Here is a 22,034-nt window from a genome sequence, read left to right as displayed (position 1 = left end):
TATAAAATTACCCATGCATATAACGTGTAAATAAAAAGCTATATATATTTAAAAAAAAGAAAGAAAGAAAAGGCTTTATTAAAAAATTTAAAAAAAGAAAGAAAAATATGTTTTGAGATAGAGATGGTAAATTGAGGAACTCAGGCTGGTTGTTTGCTTTCTTTGTGAAGTGAAATAGTGAAACCCTCATTTAAGAATGGTGAAAAGGAATAGGATTCAGGTTCTGAGGAAATTTAAAAATAACATTTTAGAAAAGTAGTAGTATGAAGGATTTTCCTGAGAAACCAATAGGAGGTGCATAATAAGATGTCTAAGTAGTAACAGTGACCTCTAATGGAAGTTATGCAGGGTGAATTTTGTCATATGCTAGGCAGGCCTTTGTGAGTTCACATTATTCTCAAGTAATTCTTTATGGCCTGGAAGATGAGTAAAGAAACTAGACAATAAGAGTGATATGTGGTTGGAGATTTGCATAACAAAACATTAAAGGGATATGAAAATCTAAAATAATACAGTATCAAAGTGGTCCCCAGTGAAATCTGGGATTTGTAGGATGTAATATTTCTTGACTTGTGGTCAAGGTGGATTACGATATATTAGAGAAACGAGACAGAAGATGACAAAAGAAGTTGCAAGAGAAGGGAAACTTCAAGTTTAAAATCTAGAAATAGAATAATTACTCAATATAATGAAGTTGGTAGACAGTTGATTCAAAATGATAGTTGTTATAATCAGTGAGAGGAATGTGGTTTGGGAATAGTATTGGGCAGCAAGGAGAAGGAAGCCACTCAATTTTTCTTTTCCATGTCGGTGAAAATGCAATTTCCATAAGGGGTTTGCCAGTAGGGGAGCACTCGGCATAAAGCCATGTTTCTGTAAAAGTAAGGGTATAGATAGAAGCTTAAAAAAATAAGTTTAGGGAGATTTATTATTTTTTTTATTGAAATTAGAAGTTTATCTTCACTGGAACAACATAAAAAGATTGGCTTAGGTAAGTGTTAAATTTTTGCAAATGGGCTTAGAAGAATTGAATGCTGACAGCAGTGAATTAAAGAGATGAAAATCAAAAATAATCAGTACAGCATCAAAGTGGTGCCTAATGAAATCTGGATTTGTAGAATATAATATTTCTATGTGGACTTGAACAGAATGGGATGAAAGTTGCTCTGAATCATTAATAATCTGATATTTCATCCTGGAGGTAATATGGAGCCTCTGGGGTTTGAGTAATGAAATGACATTGTCAGAACTTTAGGAAAATCTGTTTGCCAGCTATATGTAGGAAGCTATATTTCTGTTGCAATAAAAAGAATTTATTAGAACAAATTGGGGCAAATCTCTTCCTGCTCTTTCTTCCCCTTTTCTTTCCATGTTTCTAAATTTTCTATTTCTGTCATCCTAGTTCACAACTTTAAACTTATCTTACTTTTCCTCTTTATCTGTTACATTCAGTCAATTACAATATCTTATTAACTTCACTTCCCTTCACAATGTTTCTTATGTTAATCTTCATTTACTAAAGACATCTTAGTTCATGGTCTCATTAGATCTCAGGTGGATTATGAAAGTAGCTTTCTGATTGGTCTTCCCGACTCCAGTCTACCTCATTTTCTAATCCATTTTTATACAACTCCCAAAGTCATATTGCTAAAGAATACTTATGACCATATCATTCCCACACTCAGAAAATTCCAGTGCTTTCCTCTTGTTTCTTGGAAAAAAAACCAGATTCTTATACTTGGCTTTTAAAACTCTTCACAATCTGACTCTACCCTTTCTTTCTAGGCTGATTGCACTTTATTCCTCTTCTTAGACTTTTTATTACAGTCATATCAGTCTGCTTTGCTGTTCTCCATATACAACATTTGATCTCCCTCTTCCATACCCGTGTACAGGTTATCCTCATGCTTGGGTTGTACCTCCTTTGTCCCTTATCTCACAAAATTCAAAGCTTTCAGTGGTCAGCTTCTGTGCCATCTTTTATAGTAAGTTTCTTTGATCTCCCAGTTGCTGCTGCCTTCCCCTTGGAAACTACTTAGTATATATTTTAAATTTAATTTTCTATGTTCTCTCAATAGAATGTAAGCTCCTTGAGGTCGAAGACTGATTTTTTTTTTTCTTTTTGTTTACTCTTAGAATAGCTGGAATACAGGCAGTCTTTAAATATTTACTGAATTGAAATGAACTTGGTGGTTCCACTACCGTGTGTGTGTGTGTGTGTGTGTGTGTGTGTGTGTGTGTGTATATGTGTGTGTGTGTGTGTGTGTGTGCGCGTGCGTGTGCATCCAAGGAGATTAATTGTAGTGACCAATTTTAAGCCTTCAGAACAGATCACAAAATGCATGGACATGAATTCAGGATGCCCCTGAAGCTATCAGACTTAATCACTGTATTATTTGGTTTTACTGACTTTTCTTTGTTAAAAGATAGAAGATGGAGTAAGGTGCAGTGGTATCAGGAAATGACTATAGGGTAAAAAAATAAAATGTCTTCAGAAAAGCCTTCTTTCCTTCTCTCTTCTCTCCCCCCCTCCCCCCTAAATTTCCATTGTCATTCTTCTGCTCCTACTTCTTTCACTCTGCATCAGTTCTTTTCCTTGAAATCCTTATATTGCTTCTTATTCATCTTTGCACTTACAATTTTCTTAGCCATTATGTTAAGTAATGGATATTATGTTAAGGAATGGATATTCATTTTGTTTCTCATTTTTGTTACTATGAAAGTTTTGGTAAACATGGGGACTCTTTGCCTTTAATCTCCTGGGAGATTAAATCTCTCAGGATTTAATACTTTGATACTGTATCCTGAGAGATTAATCCTGAGATTGTGATGATCAACTATGACAGCCTTAACTCTTCTCAGCAGTACAGGGAGTTAGGTGGACCTGAAGTTCAAATCTGGTCTCAGACACTTAACACTTCCAGCTGTGTGACCCTGGGCAAGTCACTTAACCCCAATTGCCTCAACCAGAAACCAAAAAATTAATTAATTAATTAAATTTAATTTTAAAAAATGATTGTACATATGACCTATATTAGATTATTTGCCATTTTAGAGAGGGGAGGGGAGAAAAAAGGAAGAGATGAAAACAATTTTGAAATCAAAATCTTACAAAAGTAAATGTTGGAAAACTGTCATTACAAGTAATTGGAAAAAGTTAGACTATTAAGTGGGGAAAAAAGGGCTGGTGCTATATCTACTGTGCCACTTAGCTGCCCTGATCATTTTTAACATTAACATATTTTCATATTAGTCATGTTGTGGGGAAAAAAGGGGGAAAACCAAAAGAAAGAAAAAAACCAAAAAAAGTGAAAATAGTATACTTTGATCTACATTCAGTTTCTGTAGCTCTCTCTTTTGAATGTACATAGTATTCTCTCAAGTCTATTGGAATTATCTTGGATCCCTGTATTGCTGAAAAGAGTTATGTCTGACATAGTTACATAGTAACAGTTTTGCTGTTACTGTGTACAGAATTACCTTAATTCTGTTCACTTCACTCAGTATCAAGTGTTCATGTAAATCTTTCCAGGCTTTTTCGAAATCGGCCTGCTCATTATTCTTTTTTTTTTATTTTTATTTTTTTATTTAATAGCCTTTTATTTACAGGATATATACATGGGTAACTTTACAGCATTAACAATTGCCAAACCTCTTGTTCCAATTTTTCACCTCTTACCCCCCCCCCCACCCCCTCCCCTAAATGGCAGGATGACCAGTAGATGTTAAATATATTAAAATATAACTTAGATACACAATAAGTATACATGACCAAAACATTATTTTGCTGTACAAAAAGAATCAGACTCTGAATTATTGTACAATTAGCTTGTGAAGGAAATCAAAAATGCATGTGTGCATAAATATAGGGATTGGGAATTCAATGTAATGGTTTTTAGTCATCTCCCAGAGTTCTTTTTCTGGGTATCTGCTCATTATTCTAATAGAACAATAATATTCCATTACATTCATATATTATAACTTATTTAGCCACTCCCCAGTTTATGAGCCTTCAGCCATTTTCTTTTTTTTTTTCTTTTTATTTATTTATTTATTTATTTATTAGCCATTTTCCATCTACTCATTTTCTGATTACTTGTCATTACAAAAAGAGCTGCTACAAATATTTTTGCACATGTGGGTTCTTTTCCCTTTTTTATGATCTCTGAGATATGGATCCAATAGAGACACTGCTGAATCAAAGAATGTACAGTTTTATAGCCCTTTGAATATAGTTCCAAATTGCTTTTCAGAACGATTGGATCAGGTCACAACTCCATCAACAATGTATTAGTGTCCCAGTTTTCTACACTCCTCCAACATTTTTCAATTTCCCAGAAAATTCTTTTTTTAAAAAAGAATTTATTGGATCAAATTGGGAACTGTCAAGAGTCTAATACGATATGAGAGGTTTTGTATCCCAGGGCAATGGCTCTGGGCATTACTAACAAAAATTTTTCTTTGAGGTCTTTGTCCAACAGGGGAATCTACTACTTAGATCCGTGGTTTGTTTTCTAGACCAACAAGCAGCTTGATATCTTTGAGTGCCATGGTCCTCGGGCTGTTAGCTGCCTGGCTACAGCTCAGGAAGGTGCCCGAAGACTGCTGGTGGTGGGATCCTATGACTGCACCATCAGTGTTCGAGATGCTCGAAATGGACTGCTCCTCCGAACACTGGAGGGCCATAGCAAAACCATTCTTTGCATGAAGGCAAGTATTGACTTCAGGGAGTAGATGTTGCATGTATCAAAAATGGTGTGGTTTTGGATGAAATTTCTAATTTTCAGAGCCTTCATTTTAGATAAAGTATAGCCCTTCTGAAAATGATAACTAAAAATTCTGTTTTGTATGTGCTATTTTAAAATAAGTACACACAATAGTCATTATCAAGAGCAGGTGGTCCACCCAAAGGCTGATTTATGGTCCATATATAACAATGGCTAATTTGAGGTAGATTTCGCCAAAACCATTGGTGATGATGGATGTGGGACTTTCATTGCAGAGTATTTGGTCTGATAAATAATCTTTTCCATCTGTATTTATATTATAATTACATTAAATTAGTCTGGAAAGTGAGAGTTCAGCAAATGATGATTTGATGTACATTATAGATATAGGACAAATTCCTGACATCTGTTGCATACTCTTAGCATAGACTTGCATAGACTTATTTAAAACAATTTTTTTTTCTTTAAGGTGGTGAATGACCTTGTGTTCAGTGGCTCCAGTGACCAGTCCGTTCATGCCCACAACATTCATGTAAGTCATACTAATTCCAGTGGTAATTTCAGTCTAGGAAGTTCTTTGGGATATACATAATAGAAAGCAGAACTTTCCTCTTTATAAAGCTTATTAGAGTTATGACTGTATGTAAAGTTCTTGAATAGACCACATTGAGCTTCCTTAAATTAATACTCAAAGGCTTTGATTCACTCAAGACTTCAAGGACAGTTTGAATTTTACAGGGTTTAATGTCAATCGCTAATATTTAGTGAGGCTTAGTAAATCAATGTGACTCATGTGTGTAGTTGAGAGCACAAAAACTAACCAGTTGGCCTTTGTTTCTTTATTTCTTAAGTGGGAACAGGGTTGTTACTTGATTATCTCTAATGTTCCACTCAGCTCTTTTGTTCTGGTATTTTATGGGATAATACAAATATACCCAGATCACTTGACCCTTCTTTTTTTTGGCAATAGTTTTCCTCTAATGGGTTCTTTGCCCTCCATTGTATATGGTTTCTTGAACTTAGATTTCAGCAGTATGTTTATATTTTTAAAAGTGGTGAGTACTTGAGAAGGTACTTAAGAGTTTAATGATTTTTCACTAATTTTCATGCCTTATTCCTTCTCCCATATTCTGCTATAGACTGGTGAGCTGGTTCGAATCTATAAAGGTCACAACCATGCAGTGACTGTGGTGAACATTCTGGGGAAGGTCATGGTGACTGCCTGTCTCGATAAGTTTGTTCGTGTCTATGAATTACAGGTAGACTTTGGAGCCACAGTTTGGAAATATGACCCACCATGCCATCTGGGTTTGATTTTTTTTTTTCCCCCCTCCAGTTGTAGGTGTGAGGTGGGTGGCAGAAAACATAAGGGTAGGAATTAGGGATTGGATCAAAATGGGATAACTGAAATCAGTTAATTTCAAGGAAATAACCTGAAAGAAGAGGCACAGGGTTAGCAGATATTAAGTGGGGGGGGGGGGGAGGAGGAGCAGTGACTGAATGATACTATAGAACGAAAAAAGACCAACCAGCTTCAGCCCTTCAGAAATTTGTTAAGGACAAATTTCAAAACTACTAAATAGTAGAAGTAAATTATTTCTAGCAAGCAACTGAAGGTCTTGAAAAAATTCTCATGCAGTGCCTCAAATAAGGAGTCTTATTAAAGGTTACTGATCAAACTTGGCATTCTTTCTGGTTACTACATCTGTCCTTAAGAAGCATACCTTGTTAATTTTTTTTTTAATTAATTTCTTTTTTCAGTTGTCAAGCATATATTTTTCTTTCTCCTACTTCCCTCCCATTGGGGGGAGGAGGAGAAGGAAAAAAATCCTTGTGTAACAAATAAGCACAATTAAGCAAAATAAATTCCCATATTGGTCTTGTGCAGTAATGTATCGTATTCTGCATATCAGTCCATCTCTAGGTAATATTCTTCACTCTTGGGACCCTTGAATTGTCCCATCAGGTGATTCTTACAAAAGCTCAAGAGTGTGGTGTGATGGAGAGCTGGGTTCTATCCTTTTCTTATTAATTAGCTGTAGGACCTTGGTCAATTCTCTTAGCTATGTGGACCTCAGTTTTCTCTAAAGTGAAGGGGAATTTGTTGAACATTAAGATACCTTTCCACTGTAAGGTCCTATGTTCCTACAATTCATTTTTGGTTTCATATTTTATTTGTTATGTCGCCTAAGTGATCATGTTTAATGAACATGCATGAATAACCTTTTTTCTGATGCTTTTTCCTCCCCTCTACCCAAGTCTCATGACCGTTTGCAAGTTTATGGAGGACACAAGGATATGATAATGTGTATGACTATTCATAAGAGTATGGTAAGTGCTGCTGTCACATGTTAAGTTTTGTAAGTGATATCTTCCTCATAGATAGCCTTCAGATAGTGATGATATCTCTGTCATAGATAGGGAAACAGGGAATTGGCCTCTTAGTTAAGATCTGGGTTCACATCAGAGGCTTCTGACACATTGACTGTGTAGCCCTGGGCAAGTCACTTCACTTGACAGTTTCCCCGGTGGCTCTCTGAGATTCTAAATTGCAGATGGCCTCAACCTGCCTTGGGTACTTAAATCAGGAAAAGTCAAAGCAGAGAGAAAACGACAATAAAATATGCCAACCTAACACAAAGATTGTATGCACTATGACCAGATTGAATTTATACTGGAAATGCAGTTATTAAGAAAACTGCTAATATTAATAACAAGGCCAACTTAATAACAAGAGCTACAAAATAAGATAATTATATTACTGGGCCCTAAAAAAGCTTTTGTCAGGATATAACATCCATTTGTAAAATTGTAGAAAATATAAGAATAAATGGATTTTTTCTAATGGGATAAATAGTATCATAACTGAGAAATTAGCTTGCTCTGCTAAAGAGAACAACTCTACCAATTCTAGAATATTGTTAAATTGTGATGGCATTATATATAATGGAAAAAAACTAGAAGTAAAATCAGGGTAAAGCAAGGACTATAATCATCACCATTGTTTAATATAATGCTAGAAATACAGGTAAGACAATGAAGTCAAGGGTATAAGCATAAACCAAGAAGAAACTGAATTATCATTTTTTGCAGATATGATAGTTTTAGATAACCCTAGTGTCAATCAAGAAACTGTAAGGAAATATAATTTAACAGATTTCCACTCTAATATTTGCCAACCTGACTAGACTTTCAAGTACTTAGAATACAGTTAATTACAAGGTATTTGCCAGGAATCTGGGATAGAAATAGTCAAGGATTATAAAACAAAAAAATTAAGCAAGCCTTACCAGGAATTACCAGGAAAGTTAGCACATTTCAGTTTGTTCAGCTTTGTGATGCATCACTAGGATGAGTTGGTAGAAGAAATCACAAGATTAATGGTGAAATCTCTACAACTGCCAAAGAGGAGGAGTATTGTGTTCCCTTGCCAGTTTTTACTTTCCATCAGTGTTAACAATCTTGGCTTCAATTTCACAAGAAGCTCAGTCCTTTTGTTGTGTATTCTTGGAGAAGTCACAAGTCTGGGTTTCAGTTTTCATCTATGCAATGAAGCCAGTGGGCTTAGATCTATAATGTTCCTTCTGACAACTTCCTCCTAAGATCATATCCAGTTTGTCTTTGATGTACTGTGTTTATATGTACTTATTTGCATTTTGCTTTCTTCTTTAGTCATGGTTTCTTACTTTAGCTCTTTAAGAGCAGGGATGGTTTTTGCCTTTCTTTGTATCTCGAGGCATGTAGTAGTTGCTTAATAAATATTTGCTAATTTAGCGCTGGCAATCCAATTCTAGAGTTGTTTTGCTTTTTTAGTTATTACAGTATATCTGTGTTCTACACATGCATGTATCCACAAACATAGTCACAAACCACCTCCTATGGTTACAACAAATTTCTGAATCTTATTTTGAAAGATTTTTTTTTTCAGTTGGGCTTAATGTGCTCTTTTCTTTTTCAGATTTATACTGGCTGTTATGATGGTAGCATCCAAGCTGTAAAACTAAATCTGATGCAGAATTTTCGCTGTTGGGTAAGAAATACTTTCTAATTGGAGTCTTTGAAAGGAGAGTTTTGATAACAAGGGTCAAGATTTTTATAAAAGGGAGTCCTGCGTATGTGTAGGTTGGAATAGGTAGCCTCTGAAGTCCTTGCTGACAATTAGATACTGGAATTTTCTGTGCAAATTTTTTTGTTGCTATTAACACGTTTGTATTTCATGCTATTTGTTCTCAGATTAATTTTATGGATCTTCATGATTCCTATCAATGTTTATTTGAATACCTGATAGATCATACTAGAGGATTTTATTAACATGTATTATAGATATTCTGAGTGCTTACAGTCTCATAGGAGTGGTAAACAGTAAAACAGGTGTACATAATTAATTTTTATATATATCTATATGTACTTTATTCTCAAGGTATAAAGTATGCTGGAGATAAAAGAAATATGTAGTGTGCTCAGAGAAGTCTCTTGTAAGACATGATATTTAGAAAATAAGTGGTCTGTGGAAGTCTTGTGGAAGGGAGAGATACTATTGCTTTGCAGATGAGAACAGAATTCAAGACTGTAACTTAGCTGTTCCTGCTAATTGTGCTTAAGATGTCTGTGCTAGCTTACTTGTCACTTGTTACTGTAATTATTTCCTTTGAAATTTTCTCATTTGCTAAAAACAATTAATTTGTGGGCCCAAATTATTCTTTATTCTAATCTCTGAGCTTCTTTTCCATAAGCAACTAAGTATAAATCTCAAACCTTGAATTTTCAGGATTCTTTTGTTGTATTTGAGATTTGTCTGAGTCACAACCCAAGTGTGATCTGCTGTTGACCAGACCTTCCTGTGTGATTTATTTTATTTTTTGTTTCATAGCATTTTTTATAAATAATAGCGTTTTCTTTTTTCTTTTTCTTTCTTTCTTTTCTTTTCTTTTCTTTTCTTTTCTTTTCTTTTCTTTTCTTTTCTTTTCTTTTCTTTTCTTTTCTTTTCTTTTCTTTTCTTTTCTTTTCTTTTCTTTTCTTTTTTCTTTTCTCTTCTCTTCTCTTCTCTTCTCTTCTCTTCTCTTCTCTTCTCTTCTCTTCTCTTCTCTTCTCTTCTCTTTTCTTTTTTCTTTTCTTTTTTTTGTGCTGAGACAGTTGGGGTTAAGTGACTTGCTCAGGGTCACACAGCTAGGCAGTGTTAAGTGTTGAACTCAGGTCTTTTTGACTTTAGGACTGGTGCTCTATCCACTGTGCCACCTAGCTGACCCTAGCTTTTTATTTTCAAAATACATGAAAAGATAGTTTTAAACATTTACCTTTGCAAAACCTTGTGTTACAGATTTTTCTCTCCTTCCCAACTCTCCTCCCCTAGACAGCAGGTAATCAAATATAGATTAAACATGTAATTTTTCTAAATATATTTCTAAATGTCATGCTGCCCAAGAAAAATCTAATCAAAAAGGAAAACAAAATGAGAGAAAAAACAAGCAAGCAAATAACAACAGCAAAAATGGTGAAAATACTATTTTGTGACCCACACTCAGTTCCCATGGTCCTCTCCCTGGAGACAGGTGGCTCTCTCCATCATAAGTCTGTTGGAATTGGCCTGAATCACCTCATTGTTAAAAAGAACCAAGTCCTTCAGAATTGGTCATGTGACTTGTACTATTTATGACTTGATGTAATGTGAATATTTTTGGACTTTATCATCTTCTGCAGAGGCAAGTTCAGCAGGTTTCAGAGATTCCAAGTCTCCTAGATAGGGATTAACAGAGAGAGATAGGGAAATTATCTGATTTTTCACGTGTGCTTGGGATTCTAGTGAGGTAGGTTTTCCATATTTTTCCCTTATATTTACCTTTAAATTTTTCCTCTCTCTCTCTCTCTTTTTTTTTTTTTTTTTTTTTTTCCTCCAGTGGCATGGTTGCTCCTTAATATTTGGGGTTGTGGATCACCTCAAACAACACTTGCTAACTGACCACACCAACCCAAATTTTCAGACTTTGAAATGTCGTTGGAAAAATTGTGATGCATTCTTCACTGCTAGAAAAGGATCCAAGCAGGTATGTGTGGCTTGGAAATCAGGAGATCTAACTTGTTATTCCATTTTTGCCATTGCCAGATTGCTATGTAGATAATTGTGTTTTTTACATGTGGGGGGAGAGGTTGTACTAGGTGATCAAACTTAGAAAATTCAGCATTTGAATTTAGACTTTTTACCCTTCCCTTACCTTAGGTTAGGAATGCCTTTATTTTTTCTTGTAATGCTACTATTATTATTATTATTATTACTATTATAAAATGAGAATTACAGAAATTCATAATGATTTTTCATGGTGTGGTACTGGATAGTAGAGGTGTGTGGGGTGGAGTGCCTGCCTTTTAGATTGATATGTATCTTTTGCTAACTCTTGACTGATGGGCTTCTCTATCTCTTTTTCCTCAGGATGCAGCAGGACATATTGAACGACATGCTGAAGAAGACAGCAAAATTGATTCATGAAGTTTTTGCCTCCCACGTTGGGAAGTTACTTAGGCCTATTATTGCCCATATTGACCCTCTATGTGTACCATTCCTTCCAGCCTTCTCTTCTTCATCCCTTTCCCTGCTCCTCTCCTTCCCCTTAAAAAAAAAAAAAAAAAAGGCAGGAAGGGGAATATGATTATTCTGCCAGGCTAAAGATGCCATGAGTATGTACCCTTCTGGGAATATGGGTTAACCCTTTGAGGTCAAACTGGAAGCTTGTTATTTAATGAGATGTAACACACTTAAGAACACGCCCCTGGGGTTGGTGCAGTGCAGATACACAATGCTCTTCTGTAAGGGCAGGATGACCTGTGTCCATTAATGTACTCCAGGTGTTTAATAGATGCAGAATCTTTATCAATCCCACTCTTGGCAGATACCAAACTAAAATATCTCATTGTTAGGTGCAGATTCTGCATTTCCAAGATTGAGTTTTAATTTCCTTTCTGCAAGTTACTGCCAGGTATTTTCACGTTAAATTGGAAGTAAATCATTTGCTTTTTTTAATGTAATGTTCTATTTAAGTGTCAATATTATTCCTTTGAAATTGGATGAAGTTTGTGATAAGTGGTAAAGGACACAGTGCTTTTAGGAATGGCTGTTCTGCAAATGACTGCACTTCAGGTGACCTGGGGTATAGCAGCTAAGCTTTGTTTATGTAGCAGAAATCTACTGATTCATACTCAAAACACTTCTCAGTATGACTCTGCTTATATGAGTAACATTGATCTTTATAATTGAACTGGAATATGTACTACAAATATAATTTAGTTAAAGAGACATAATGGAGGTGAAGCCTGCATTTTGTTTTCTGGCTTCTGATTCTTAAAAGTTTTTGGGGTCTAAAACTTTAATAATCCAGAGTGGATCCAAACCTCAAACCAGGTTAGATTGACCTGTCCTTGGAACACAGTAATTTTCCAAATGGACTTATTTGCTCCTAGCTCTTCTGTCAAGATCCAGCCACTTTATGAAACTTTGTGGAGTTAAGGAGAATACCTTAACTGACATAGAGAAAAACCAAGGTAGATAATCTTATTTCTAGAATTTAGTGTCTTTTCCTTTCTGCCCCACTAAACAAATGAGAGGATGGGCTTCCATCTGGAGAGGAGCATTCTCCTCATTCTTTTTTGAGAGTCAATAAGAAAAAAATCTTAGGTATTTAACTGAGATTAATTTGGGGGAGGGAGGAGAGGGGAAAGAACATGTTCATTCTAGACCGTTTTTTTTTCTAGCACAGAAATGTTGCCTAGAGGTTAATAGAAAGGAAGGAAAAGAACCAATTTAGCTTTATGATGTTGAATGTCTCAAGAGTCTGAGAGATGCACGTTTTCCTTCAATATGTCTGCTCACATATCCTTCCTTCATCTCTAGGGCATATTAAGGATTTGGAGCTTATAAGTGTCTCCAGAAATTCCTTCCTTTCCTATCTCTAGGAGTAAGAAACCCATTTACGAACTGAATTGTTATGTTCAGGAGGAAGAAAAGATTTTACTGTGTGAAGTCAATGTGTCTTTATCATTTTTGAGTGACATTTTTTTTTCTCATCTCACATCTCTGCTTCCTTTAAAGGTTAAGAGTTGTGACTGGAGAATTCAGGCCAGCCTCTGGGTATAATGGGAATACACCTCTCAGGGGAATTCATTGGGGCTGCTCTGGCAGGGCTAAGTGTGTTCATTCTTAAACCATCTGTGGGTTGAGCATTTAGAACCAAAGCCACAAACAGTAAAGAGCAGTGCCAGGCTTCCCCAGGTGGTAATCCATTAATCAGTAGTCCTTAAATACTTGTTTCCATTGGTTAGCTATTTTTGAAATGGAAGTGAAAGTGACCTGGGAAGAGTTGGAAAGATAAATCTTGGCAGCCCTTGAAGTAATTACTTTCAATAGCCCTAATGCCACAGGACAGTGGTATATGGGATGTTCTTTGGGAAGTCTAAAGATATGGACAGGAGATGATTGAATTTTGGGAGACAAAGGAGCTGAAGGGAAGAAGGATATGCAGCATCAGCCTTCCCGTCTGTGGGGGGTGTGTGTGTGTATGCATGTGTACCTTTGACAGTTTGCTACATCTCCCAAATTTCTTTGGAAGAATGCTGAAAACATTTCTTATGTAAGAACATGTGGAATTCTCATTCACAGGCTAATAGACGATGCACTTTTTAGAAATGAAAATCTTAGGGATGTGAGTTCTAGCTTGGAACTGAGGGAGTAAACGGTTATATAGGCTTTTTTTTTTTTTTTTTTTGGAAAGTAGTTTAAGAGGCACATGCAGACCCTTAGGGCATTTTTGTTTGCTTGTTTGTTTATATTTTGTTTGTTTTCATCTTCAAGAATGTCAGAGCCCACCCTAGCCTTTGGTCTTATCTGACAGAAATATTGAGCATGGATTGGTGCTTGTATGTTGACAGTGGTATGGAGAATCTAATCAGTGGTAGGACAGTTGGATGATAAAACAGAGCCACCTTGGAAGGTGAGGTTGCATTACAGACATTTCTCTGCTCCTATTTCTGATTAGCTATGACTAATTTGGAGGCCAGAGTCCTAGGGAACTGTAGTGTGGGGGTGTATGTGTGGGTGTGGTTTAAAATGATGTTTGTGTTTTCACAGCCCCAGTCAGTGTTGTGGGCTAGGATTTAGGCAGGTTCGGAGCAATGCACTTAAACCAAGCAAATCACAGTGAGAGAGATTCAAAAACCTGAATAAGGACAGTAGCACATCCCTGCCTTTGTGTAAAGAGAAAATTCTTCTGCAGGGACAACTTTGTCTCCCTCCTTAGGCCTGGATCAGGCTGTTGCATTTGCTTTCGACGACCTGTAACTTGTGTGCAGAGAACTTACTGTGCTACTGTAATCCTAATGAGTGACCATAAACATCTTCCATAACTGGGCAGTGATGTGTTTTTAAGTCAGTTTTGCTTTAGGGAGACAGTGTAACCAATACAGGAAAGGGAATTATTGATAGAAGTCCAGGGTAGAGAGGGGTGAACCTATCTTCATGTGAGACAGAGGCAGGGAGTGAGTGTAAGCTCTTGGCTTGCAAACAGTTTGGCTTCAAGTCTAACCTTTTAACTGCACTCTAGTTTAGCCCATGAGGCTTTTAGGAAGGCACCATCCACAGATAGCTGACTCTGCAAAAGAATGGTCTTATTTGTGCCACTGATTCATCCCCTACTCCCACCTCTATTCCTCAGGGTCTGAAGAGAAGCAGGTTACTTCCTTTGCTTCCTCCTCCTGTTCCAGAGGCTTAGGACAGTGAGGATTTATTTGTACAACTGCCCTTGTGGGTTGTGGCGAGGAAATCACCTCCAGCTTGCCTTCTCTTGACCAGTGATGCTGGTTTAGCAACTAGTAAATAGAAACTATCCTTGGAGTAGTGATAGGGTCTAGACTGAGTTTCATGTACAGTTGTGTCTTCAGATATCCCTTATCAAAAAATAGAAGTACAATTTTAATAAAATTCCCCAGTCTATAAGGTCTTGTATCATTTGACTTTTCATCTAATCATCAAACTTGTAAAACATTCTCAATTGTACAAGGTGTCCCAAAAGTCTTAGCTAAGGCTTTTAAATTACACTAAGACTTTTGGGATACCCTACAGATTACACTATGTCCTAGTTAACAATGATGTTGGAAAAAAGCTTTTTTTTCTCCTCCCTTCCCCCCTTCTTCTTAGTTATATACACACCAGAGCTATTTCACTGTTTTTAGTTTTAGAACAGTCTTTAATACGGGATGTGAATTTAGAAGAATGAAAATTGGATGAGACTGTTCTGAAGTATTTAGTAAACAGATATCCTGGCCCCCTTTCATTTTATGGTACAAAGCTGTGAACTTCATGGAAACTTTGTAAAGGAAGAAGTAAAGCAAATATTGAGAGGAAAATAAAACTTAAATGCTTTTAATAATTGACTCTGTCAACTTAATTGTCGCCTGTTTGTAGCTAACTTAGACACTTTTTTAAATAGTCTCATAGAATCAGAAGGGAGCTTTGTTGTTGTTCCGTCCTTTCAGAGTGGGGCTCAAAGGTCATCTGATTCAACTTCAATGCAAATAAAAAATTTTGATCTACAATATATCTAACAAGTGGTCATTCAGCCTCTACTTAAGCACTTCTGGGAAAGACTATTCCTTAAGATAGCCCATTCTGTTTTTAGATAGCTCTGTGCAGATTTTTACTTGTTGAGATCTTTATCCCCATAATTTCCATTTCTTGGTATCCTACTTCTTCCTTTAAAGAGAGAGTGGAGAGGTGAGGACACACAAGTCATCAAGATGCAGTCTTACAAACTTGGTTGGGGGTGGACACGAATTTTAAATCTCTTTAGGATATGAATTAGACCAAAGGTCCTCTGAAGTACCTTCTAAAGCTTAGAATTCTGAGCCTCTGTACATTGGCTTCACTTTTAGAATATCAAATCAACCATTTCTTTGACAGTTCCTGGCCAAGTGGTCTATTAGCAAACCACAGTGACCTAACCAACAAAAGTCACATCCTCAATGAAAGTTTAAACATTAGGATCTTAACACAACTTGTATGCATTTCAGTGTTTTCTTCAGGTGCATTTGAATGAGACCTCAAAAAGGTGGTGAACAACATAGAAACCTTTTGCCTCTGGTGTATGGTTTAGACACTTCAACTAGTTTCTTTTACATACACTCCTGTCCCTGGGAAAATATCTGCTTTGTCTTGGCTTTTTAAATAGTCACTTTTCTAAAGACACTGATTTTAAAAATTTGGTTTTTTCAACTTTTATTCTAAAACAATCTTCTTGGGCCCACTAGTTTTCTGTTCTGAGGCTAGGGAATTCTGTCCCCTGGGATTGCTTTGTCTATTAAATATATATAGAAACTCAGCCTTGTGCTTGTTTGCCGAGAATATCAGAGTGCACCCTAGACACATGCTTTTTATTCAGTTTTGAAAGTTTTATTGGGACCACAACCAATCATCTGCGACAACCCAAACAAGAAATTGCCCTGGTCTACCTTTCCTCCGTATAAATCTAAAACAAAATCTTTATTAAGCAAAACCAAGGCAGAACTAAGGACTGGGATAGAGGGAAGGATTCCAGATTGTACTCCATGTTTAATGTCCACCAGCATGTGAATAAAGATCTTTTTCTTTAATGTGACCAGCAAAGGACAATACTGGACAAATACCCCAGGAAGTATTTCCCTATTGTTCCCCCAATCTTGTCTTAAAGTGGTTATTGTTTTCCTAGCAATAATTGTATTATATCCCACCCCTCAAGTCAGTTCTGATCTGAAGATCTGGTGACTAAAGAGGGACCTTCATTGGAGACTCAAACCCTTGCATTAGCTCTAGAATCAAGTTAGCCTTTTAGTTGCCAGGACTGATCCTCTCCAGTTGAAATCTTACCCTGGGGTAAACTAACTCCATGAAGTTGGCAGAGACTTGTTTCATTGTAGTAGTCTGAGATAAGGTCACTGCTTTTGTGGGGAGGAGAAGTTATGCCACTGCCTTCTCCTAGAGGGCTAGGGGCTGGTTGGGGAACAGCCTGGGGAAGGCATGGGATTAAGCCCAAGGTTGGGTGTAGTAAATAATGAAACTGAAATATCCTGAGGCTAGTTGGAATACAGAATGACTGGGAAGAGAACCACCATGGGAATCCAAAGACTGTTAGAGATATTATTGCTTGTTTTTTACAAGTGACTAGCTGGAGTGGTTGACATCACAAATGGTTCATTCTGTTCAATGTGGTTGAGGCGAGAAAAGCTTGGTTCAGGCATACATTGTAAGCTGCAGCCACTGAAAGAAGAGAAGCCAAGATGAGGTAAAAAATGGGAAAAAATGTGCAGTCTCAGATCCCACCTTCCCAAAGTAAATAATCCATGATGGTAGACAACCGCTTACTGCTGCTTCCTACGTCTTTTCCTGCCTTCTCTCATCCTGCTAGAGCTGTACAGATGCCCAAACCATTCCCTCAGAGTTGATCTGACTGGCAGCTCAGGGCTTTTGTCCTCAAACTTCCCACCCCATCCCCAAAACACAAGATAAAAATCCCATCAATCATTTGCCTTTCAGGGCTCTCTTCTCTACAGAACCCCATGTGTCGTGTATGTGAAAGTGTGTGGAAGTCAAGGCGGGCCAAGCCAATCTCTTGTGATTCCCACTTGCATCTTGCAACAAAATAGGGGACTTACCTCTAGAACATTGAGCTTAATGATGCCGTCTCCATCCTTGTCAAAAGCTTGAAAAGCTCCTGTGTAAGGGAATAGACCAGAAAGAGAGACTAGGTTATTCTCCCTCCCTGCCCTAGACATTATGAGAAGCTCTACCCTGAGGAGAGATGTGGTGAACCCATCTTGCTTGTTCAAGAACTGGCTGAGGAACTTGCCCAACCCTCCTCTTACCCACTAATTGAAGAGGGAAAGCCATCTTCTGTCAGCTCAGCCTATAAAAGTAGCTGAAAGGCCCAGCCACTGCTTCCCTACTTACTGAACATGCCCTCCAGCCGTACAAAGCAGCAGATGAAGCTGTCAAAGTTGATGTTCATATGCTTGTCTGCATAACGCATGGTGATAATATCGTAGAGCTGACTGTTGAGGTGGAAGCCTGGTGACAAGTGTTGAGAAAGGCAGTAAAATTCATCTTTTTGTATTATTTTAGTCTCTCCTCCCTCCACTTCCTTTTCATTTACTGTTTTTCCTCCTTCCATTTACAAAGGTTCAACTCAGATGGTCCACTCTAGGTCCTACTTCCTCTCACACCCTCACACCCTTGCCCACCCACTTTGAGACCAGATACCCGCATCATTCACAGCATTGCGCATCTCATAGCTGTTGATGGTACCGGAGTGGTCTGTGTCATAGTGTTTGAAGATTTTCTGTCAATAGAAAATTTGAAAACACGAAAGGTCATTTATTTAAAAAATAGATATTTATTAAGGACTTACTAGATCCTAGGAGATTGAAAGCAGGGAGCTATTTTGGAAGGAGGTCTGTTTTTGGAATCAAAGGACCTCAATTCCTGTTTCAGCTCTGCCATTTAATTAATTGAGGAAACTTAGGGAAGACAACCAGAATTTATGTTTTTTTTTTTTCCCTACAAAATACTAATATTCCCAGGGTTGTTGTGAGGAAAGGTCTTGGTAACCTTCAATACACTATATAGCATCTATCTGTATTGGGATATGTGTGTGTGTGTGTGTGTGTGTGTGTGTGTGTGTATCTATCTATAGGACATGGCTCGCTAATAAGTATATCAGCTCAGTCAATTAACATTTATTTTGACCAACCTTGGTTCCAGAGCATTTATGATGAAGCATCCTACCCATCTCCTAACAGAGAGGTGATGGACTGAGAGTACAGAATGAAACTTTTTTTTTTTTGATGTGGGAATTACAAGAATTTGCTTTGATTAACCATGCATATTTGTTACAGAGTATTTAGAATTTTCTCCCCCAAATTCTCCTCCCAGTGGTGTAGAAAGTGGGAGTGAAAACAGATTTGTGTTAAGTGAAAAAAAAAAAAAACAAGCATTTATTAAACACTTATTATGTATTGGGGGGGGGGATACAGTAGTGGGGATAGTGGGGATACAGAATCAAAAGTCAAACAGTCCCTGTCCTCAAGAAGCTTACTGCTTTCCAACTGGGTAGAAGGAGCTGTCAGGATTGAGTAGGAAAACCATCTTGAAAGGCATGACATTTAAGTTCAAATTTAAAGAATAAGGAGGATCTCAGCAGGCAAAGAGGAGGGAAGACTTTTTAGTATTTGGTCTAAATTATAGAGTGACTCAGCTTGATGAGATGGGAAAGTAGGTGACCAAGAGTAGTGTGATTAAGTAAAAGTTCCATTTCTTCCTGTGCCATCCCACTCCACAACATTGCCTCATGTCACTTTATGCCTACTACCCCCTTCAACCTACACCCCCCCCCCTCCCGCCCCATACCATTTTATCTTTCCCACCTGCCAGCTCTTGATCTTCTTCCAGAGGTGGTGAAATTCCTGCAGGTTCAGCCGTCCAGAACCATCCGTCTGAAGCAAAGTGGTCAGGACCACATGACCAAGTCCCCCAGCCATCAAGGGAGGGCAGAGAAAGGAGGGAGGCTACAGAGAAATTTCTGCATAGAACATCCCTTCCAATGACTCTATTATAAGGGGAATGAGCCAATCACTTTTCTTTGTTCATTGGTTCTCTTTCCTGCCCTCAGAGAATACTCATCTAAACTGTCGCTTCAGAGGCTACAAGGAAATTGTAGTGGGTATCTACTCTGTGACAAAGGCAGCCTCAAAGGATGCTCATTTTCTTCATTTAGAGGCTTAGTAACCTAGTAACCAGAAGTTCTCCCTGGATAACCACTGCAATAACTTTTAACAGCTTCACTAGATCCAAATTCTGTTTAGGGTTTGTGTTTAAGAGAGCATACAGCTAGGTCCCACCCGCCACTCCCTGAGTCCCTGGGGCCACATAGTGGGAAGAAGGAGAATGGGGTGGCAAACAGATGAAAGGATACATCCATCAGGGCAATCATGCTTCGGCAGGATTCTAGGGTGAATCCATCTATCTTCAAGTCTTGATCTGGTGAGGAGGTTGACAAAAAGTGAGGGTGATGTCTCCGATTCTGCTCTTTTAGAGAGCCTTTCCTTCCAACCTACTGCTTGCTCTAAATAGCCAGAGCTCCTCCCTTGCCTTGGGTGAAGATACTCAAGTCACTCACGTTTATTCACCACTGTGTTGAGAACATTCTTGAGTTCATCAGCACAAATTTCCATGTCCTAAGGAGAAAGGGAGAGAGTAAGAGTCCTCAAGTAAGTGATGCCCTATTAGACCAGTTGCACAAATACTGAATAAGAACAATTTTGGCTCATTGGTTACTTTGCCAAAAAGAAGAAAGTAAGATTGGTGTTATGTACTCTAGGCACACATCTCTAGAGTAAAGGACTTCTCGGGCTTTCACTCCAACTCTTTTGGATTGAATACCCCAACCTGAAGTGAACTCTTCCTCTAATCTTTTAAAAAAACTAGTATCTGAGCAATTTATTTGGCAGTTAACAGATTTAACAAATATTTATTAAGCACTTGCAATATGAGGGACATGGGATATAAAAATGACAATTCCTGCCCCCTGCTAATAGGGGATTTGGCACGCATGCAATATATAGAGTATGTTGAGGTTAGTAATATATAAAAAGACTGGAAAGGTAAGAAGGGTCTGGGTTGTAGAAAGTTTTAAATGATAAACAGAGAAATTTATATTTGATCCTAAAACTAATAGAAAGTCATTGAAATTTATTGATTATAGAAGTGATATAAAAACTTGTGCTTTAGGAAAACCACTTTGGCAGTTGTATGGAAAATGGATCAAAGTAGCGAAATATCTAAGGCAGGGAGACTAATTAGGTGGCTAATTCAATCACCCAGATGAGAGATGATGATGGCCTGGATCAAGATGATACTGCTGCTATAACAGAAAGGGACAGAGCTATTCAAGAGATATAGAGAACAATACAGTAAGATTTGGCATCTGGTTGGCTATATAGGGTGAGAGAGAGTGAATAGTTACAGATAACATGGAAATTATAACCTGAATGACTGAGAGAGTGATGGTGTTTTTAACAGAAATCAGGAAGTTCTGAAAAGATTTTGTAGGGAAATGATCACTGTTTTGGAGGTTGGTTAAGATGTTCCTGGAGTATCCAAAAGAGTTGATGAAATGGGAGTAGAGCTCAGGAGGAAGACTGAGTGAGGTTGGTTCTATATTTCTGGGAATCATCTGTACTAAAATGAGATTAAACAATGGAGCTGATGAGATTACCAAGTTAAAACATATCAAAAAGAAATAAAAAGAGACAAGCACAGAGCCGTGGGGATACCCATTTTAGCAAATCAGCAAATTAGCCTCCCAACCTCCCTTCTCCTCGTCCTCCTCCAAAGTGACTCTGGCTTGTCTTCTTCCACTCCCAATTCCTCCTACAATTCTCTGTATACACCAAAAGATCGAGCCATCATGGAATAGTGGGAAGGGCCATTTTCCAAGCATATGAAAATAGAGTATTCTTCAATAGGTAATTAGCCTTAAGTGCTCGGTTGTCTGATTCCAGTGCACCTATTCAGAGTTTCAGCCCTTTACAAGCAAAGAAGCCTAAAGAGTTGTCAGACATATAAAAACATAAGGAGGAAACATCACAAAAACATCATAAAGACCCAGAGAGGAAAAAAAGCATCCAGAAAAAGGTTACCAATCATGTCAAATGCAGCAAAAGGGTCAAGAAGGCTGAGGATTGAGAAAAGTTCATCAGATTTGACTCTTAAAGCTTCAGTGGTTATTTTGGAGAACCTAGTTTCAGTTAGGTTCAGATAAGGTTAGAAGCCAGACTGCAGAGAATTTAGAAGAGAAGTGGAGGCACCAGTATAAATGACTTAAAAAAAGAGTTTAGCTAAGAAAAAGAGAAGAGACATTTTATGATAGTTAGCAGGAGTAGTAGAATCCAGTGAGTGTTAAAGATGGAGACAGCCATTTTTGTAGTCAACTGGGAAGGAACAATAGCTAAGGGAAGCCTGATAAATGGAAAGTGAGGGGGGGGGGACTATCTGCTATAGAGAAGCTGGTGGAGGTGGAAGTGAGGATATATGTAGAAGGGTTGGGTTGGGTATGGAGAAGGACCACCTCTTCATTAGATACTGGATTGTATGATGAGATAGTGAGATATGAGATGAGAAGGAGAAATCTTTCAGTAAATGGCCTTAATTTTTTTTTTTGGCGAAGTATGAGGCAAGGTCCTCAGATGAGGAAGTGGGAGGAAATATTGTCATGGGAGTTTGAGGAGAGGGAGTTCTTG

General features: G+C 37.6%; 2 protein-coding genes across 9 annotated transcripts in view; one reads left to right on the top strand and one right to left on the bottom strand.

Moving 5' to 3' along the window:
• Positions 1 to 15,133, top strand: part of ZNF106 (zinc finger protein 106) — a 78,492-nt gene extending 63,359 nt beyond the window's left edge. For both annotated transcript variants that reach the window (XM_031952154.1, XM_031952153.1), the window contains exons 16-22: positions 4,519 to 4,710; positions 5,197 to 5,259; positions 5,867 to 5,986; positions 6,987 to 7,058; positions 8,686 to 8,757; positions 10,622 to 10,768; positions 11,152 to 15,133. In XM_031952154.1, the coding sequence (XP_031808014.1) occupies positions 4,519 to 4,710; positions 5,197 to 5,259; positions 5,867 to 5,986; positions 6,987 to 7,058; positions 8,686 to 8,757; positions 10,622 to 10,768; positions 11,152 to 11,208 (723 nt within the window). In that variant the 3' untranslated portion in view covers positions 11,209 to 15,133. The remainder of the gene's footprint in view (positions 1 to 4,518; positions 4,711 to 5,196; positions 5,260 to 5,866; positions 5,987 to 6,986; positions 7,059 to 8,685; positions 8,758 to 10,621; positions 10,769 to 11,151) is intronic.
• A 568-nt stretch (positions 15,134 to 15,701) lies between these two features.
• Positions 15,702 to 22,034, bottom strand: part of CAPN3 (calpain 3) — an 84,411-nt gene continuing 78,078 nt past the window's right edge. For 2 of the 7 annotated variants that reach the window (XM_031952157.1, XM_031952158.1), the window contains 7 exons: positions 19,913 to 19,970; positions 19,709 to 19,773; positions 19,161 to 19,229; positions 17,998 to 18,076; positions 17,689 to 17,805; positions 17,394 to 17,452; positions 15,702 to 16,998 (listed from right to left, as the gene is read on the bottom strand). In XM_031952157.1, the coding sequence (XP_031808017.1) occupies positions 16,972 to 16,998; positions 17,394 to 17,452; positions 17,689 to 17,805; positions 17,998 to 18,076; positions 19,161 to 19,229; positions 19,709 to 19,773; positions 19,913 to 19,970 (474 nt within the window). In that variant the 3' untranslated portion in view covers positions 15,702 to 16,971. The remainder of the gene's footprint in view (positions 16,999 to 17,393; positions 17,453 to 17,688; positions 17,806 to 17,997; positions 18,077 to 19,160; positions 19,230 to 19,708; positions 19,774 to 19,912; positions 19,971 to 22,034) is intronic. The other 5 variants (XM_031952155.1, XM_031952159.1, XM_023500663.2 and 2 more) reach the window with 3 other exon arrangements.

This window comes from Sarcophilus harrisii, chromosome 2 (genome assembly GCF_902635505.1).
Source record: "Sarcophilus harrisii chromosome 2, mSarHar1.11, whole genome shotgun sequence".
Taxonomy (NCBI): Eukaryota; Metazoa; Chordata; class Mammalia; order Dasyuromorphia; family Dasyuridae; genus Sarcophilus; species Sarcophilus harrisii.
The sequence above is the reverse complement of the archived record's forward strand: the minus strand, read 5'-3'. Positions and strand labels throughout refer to the sequence as shown.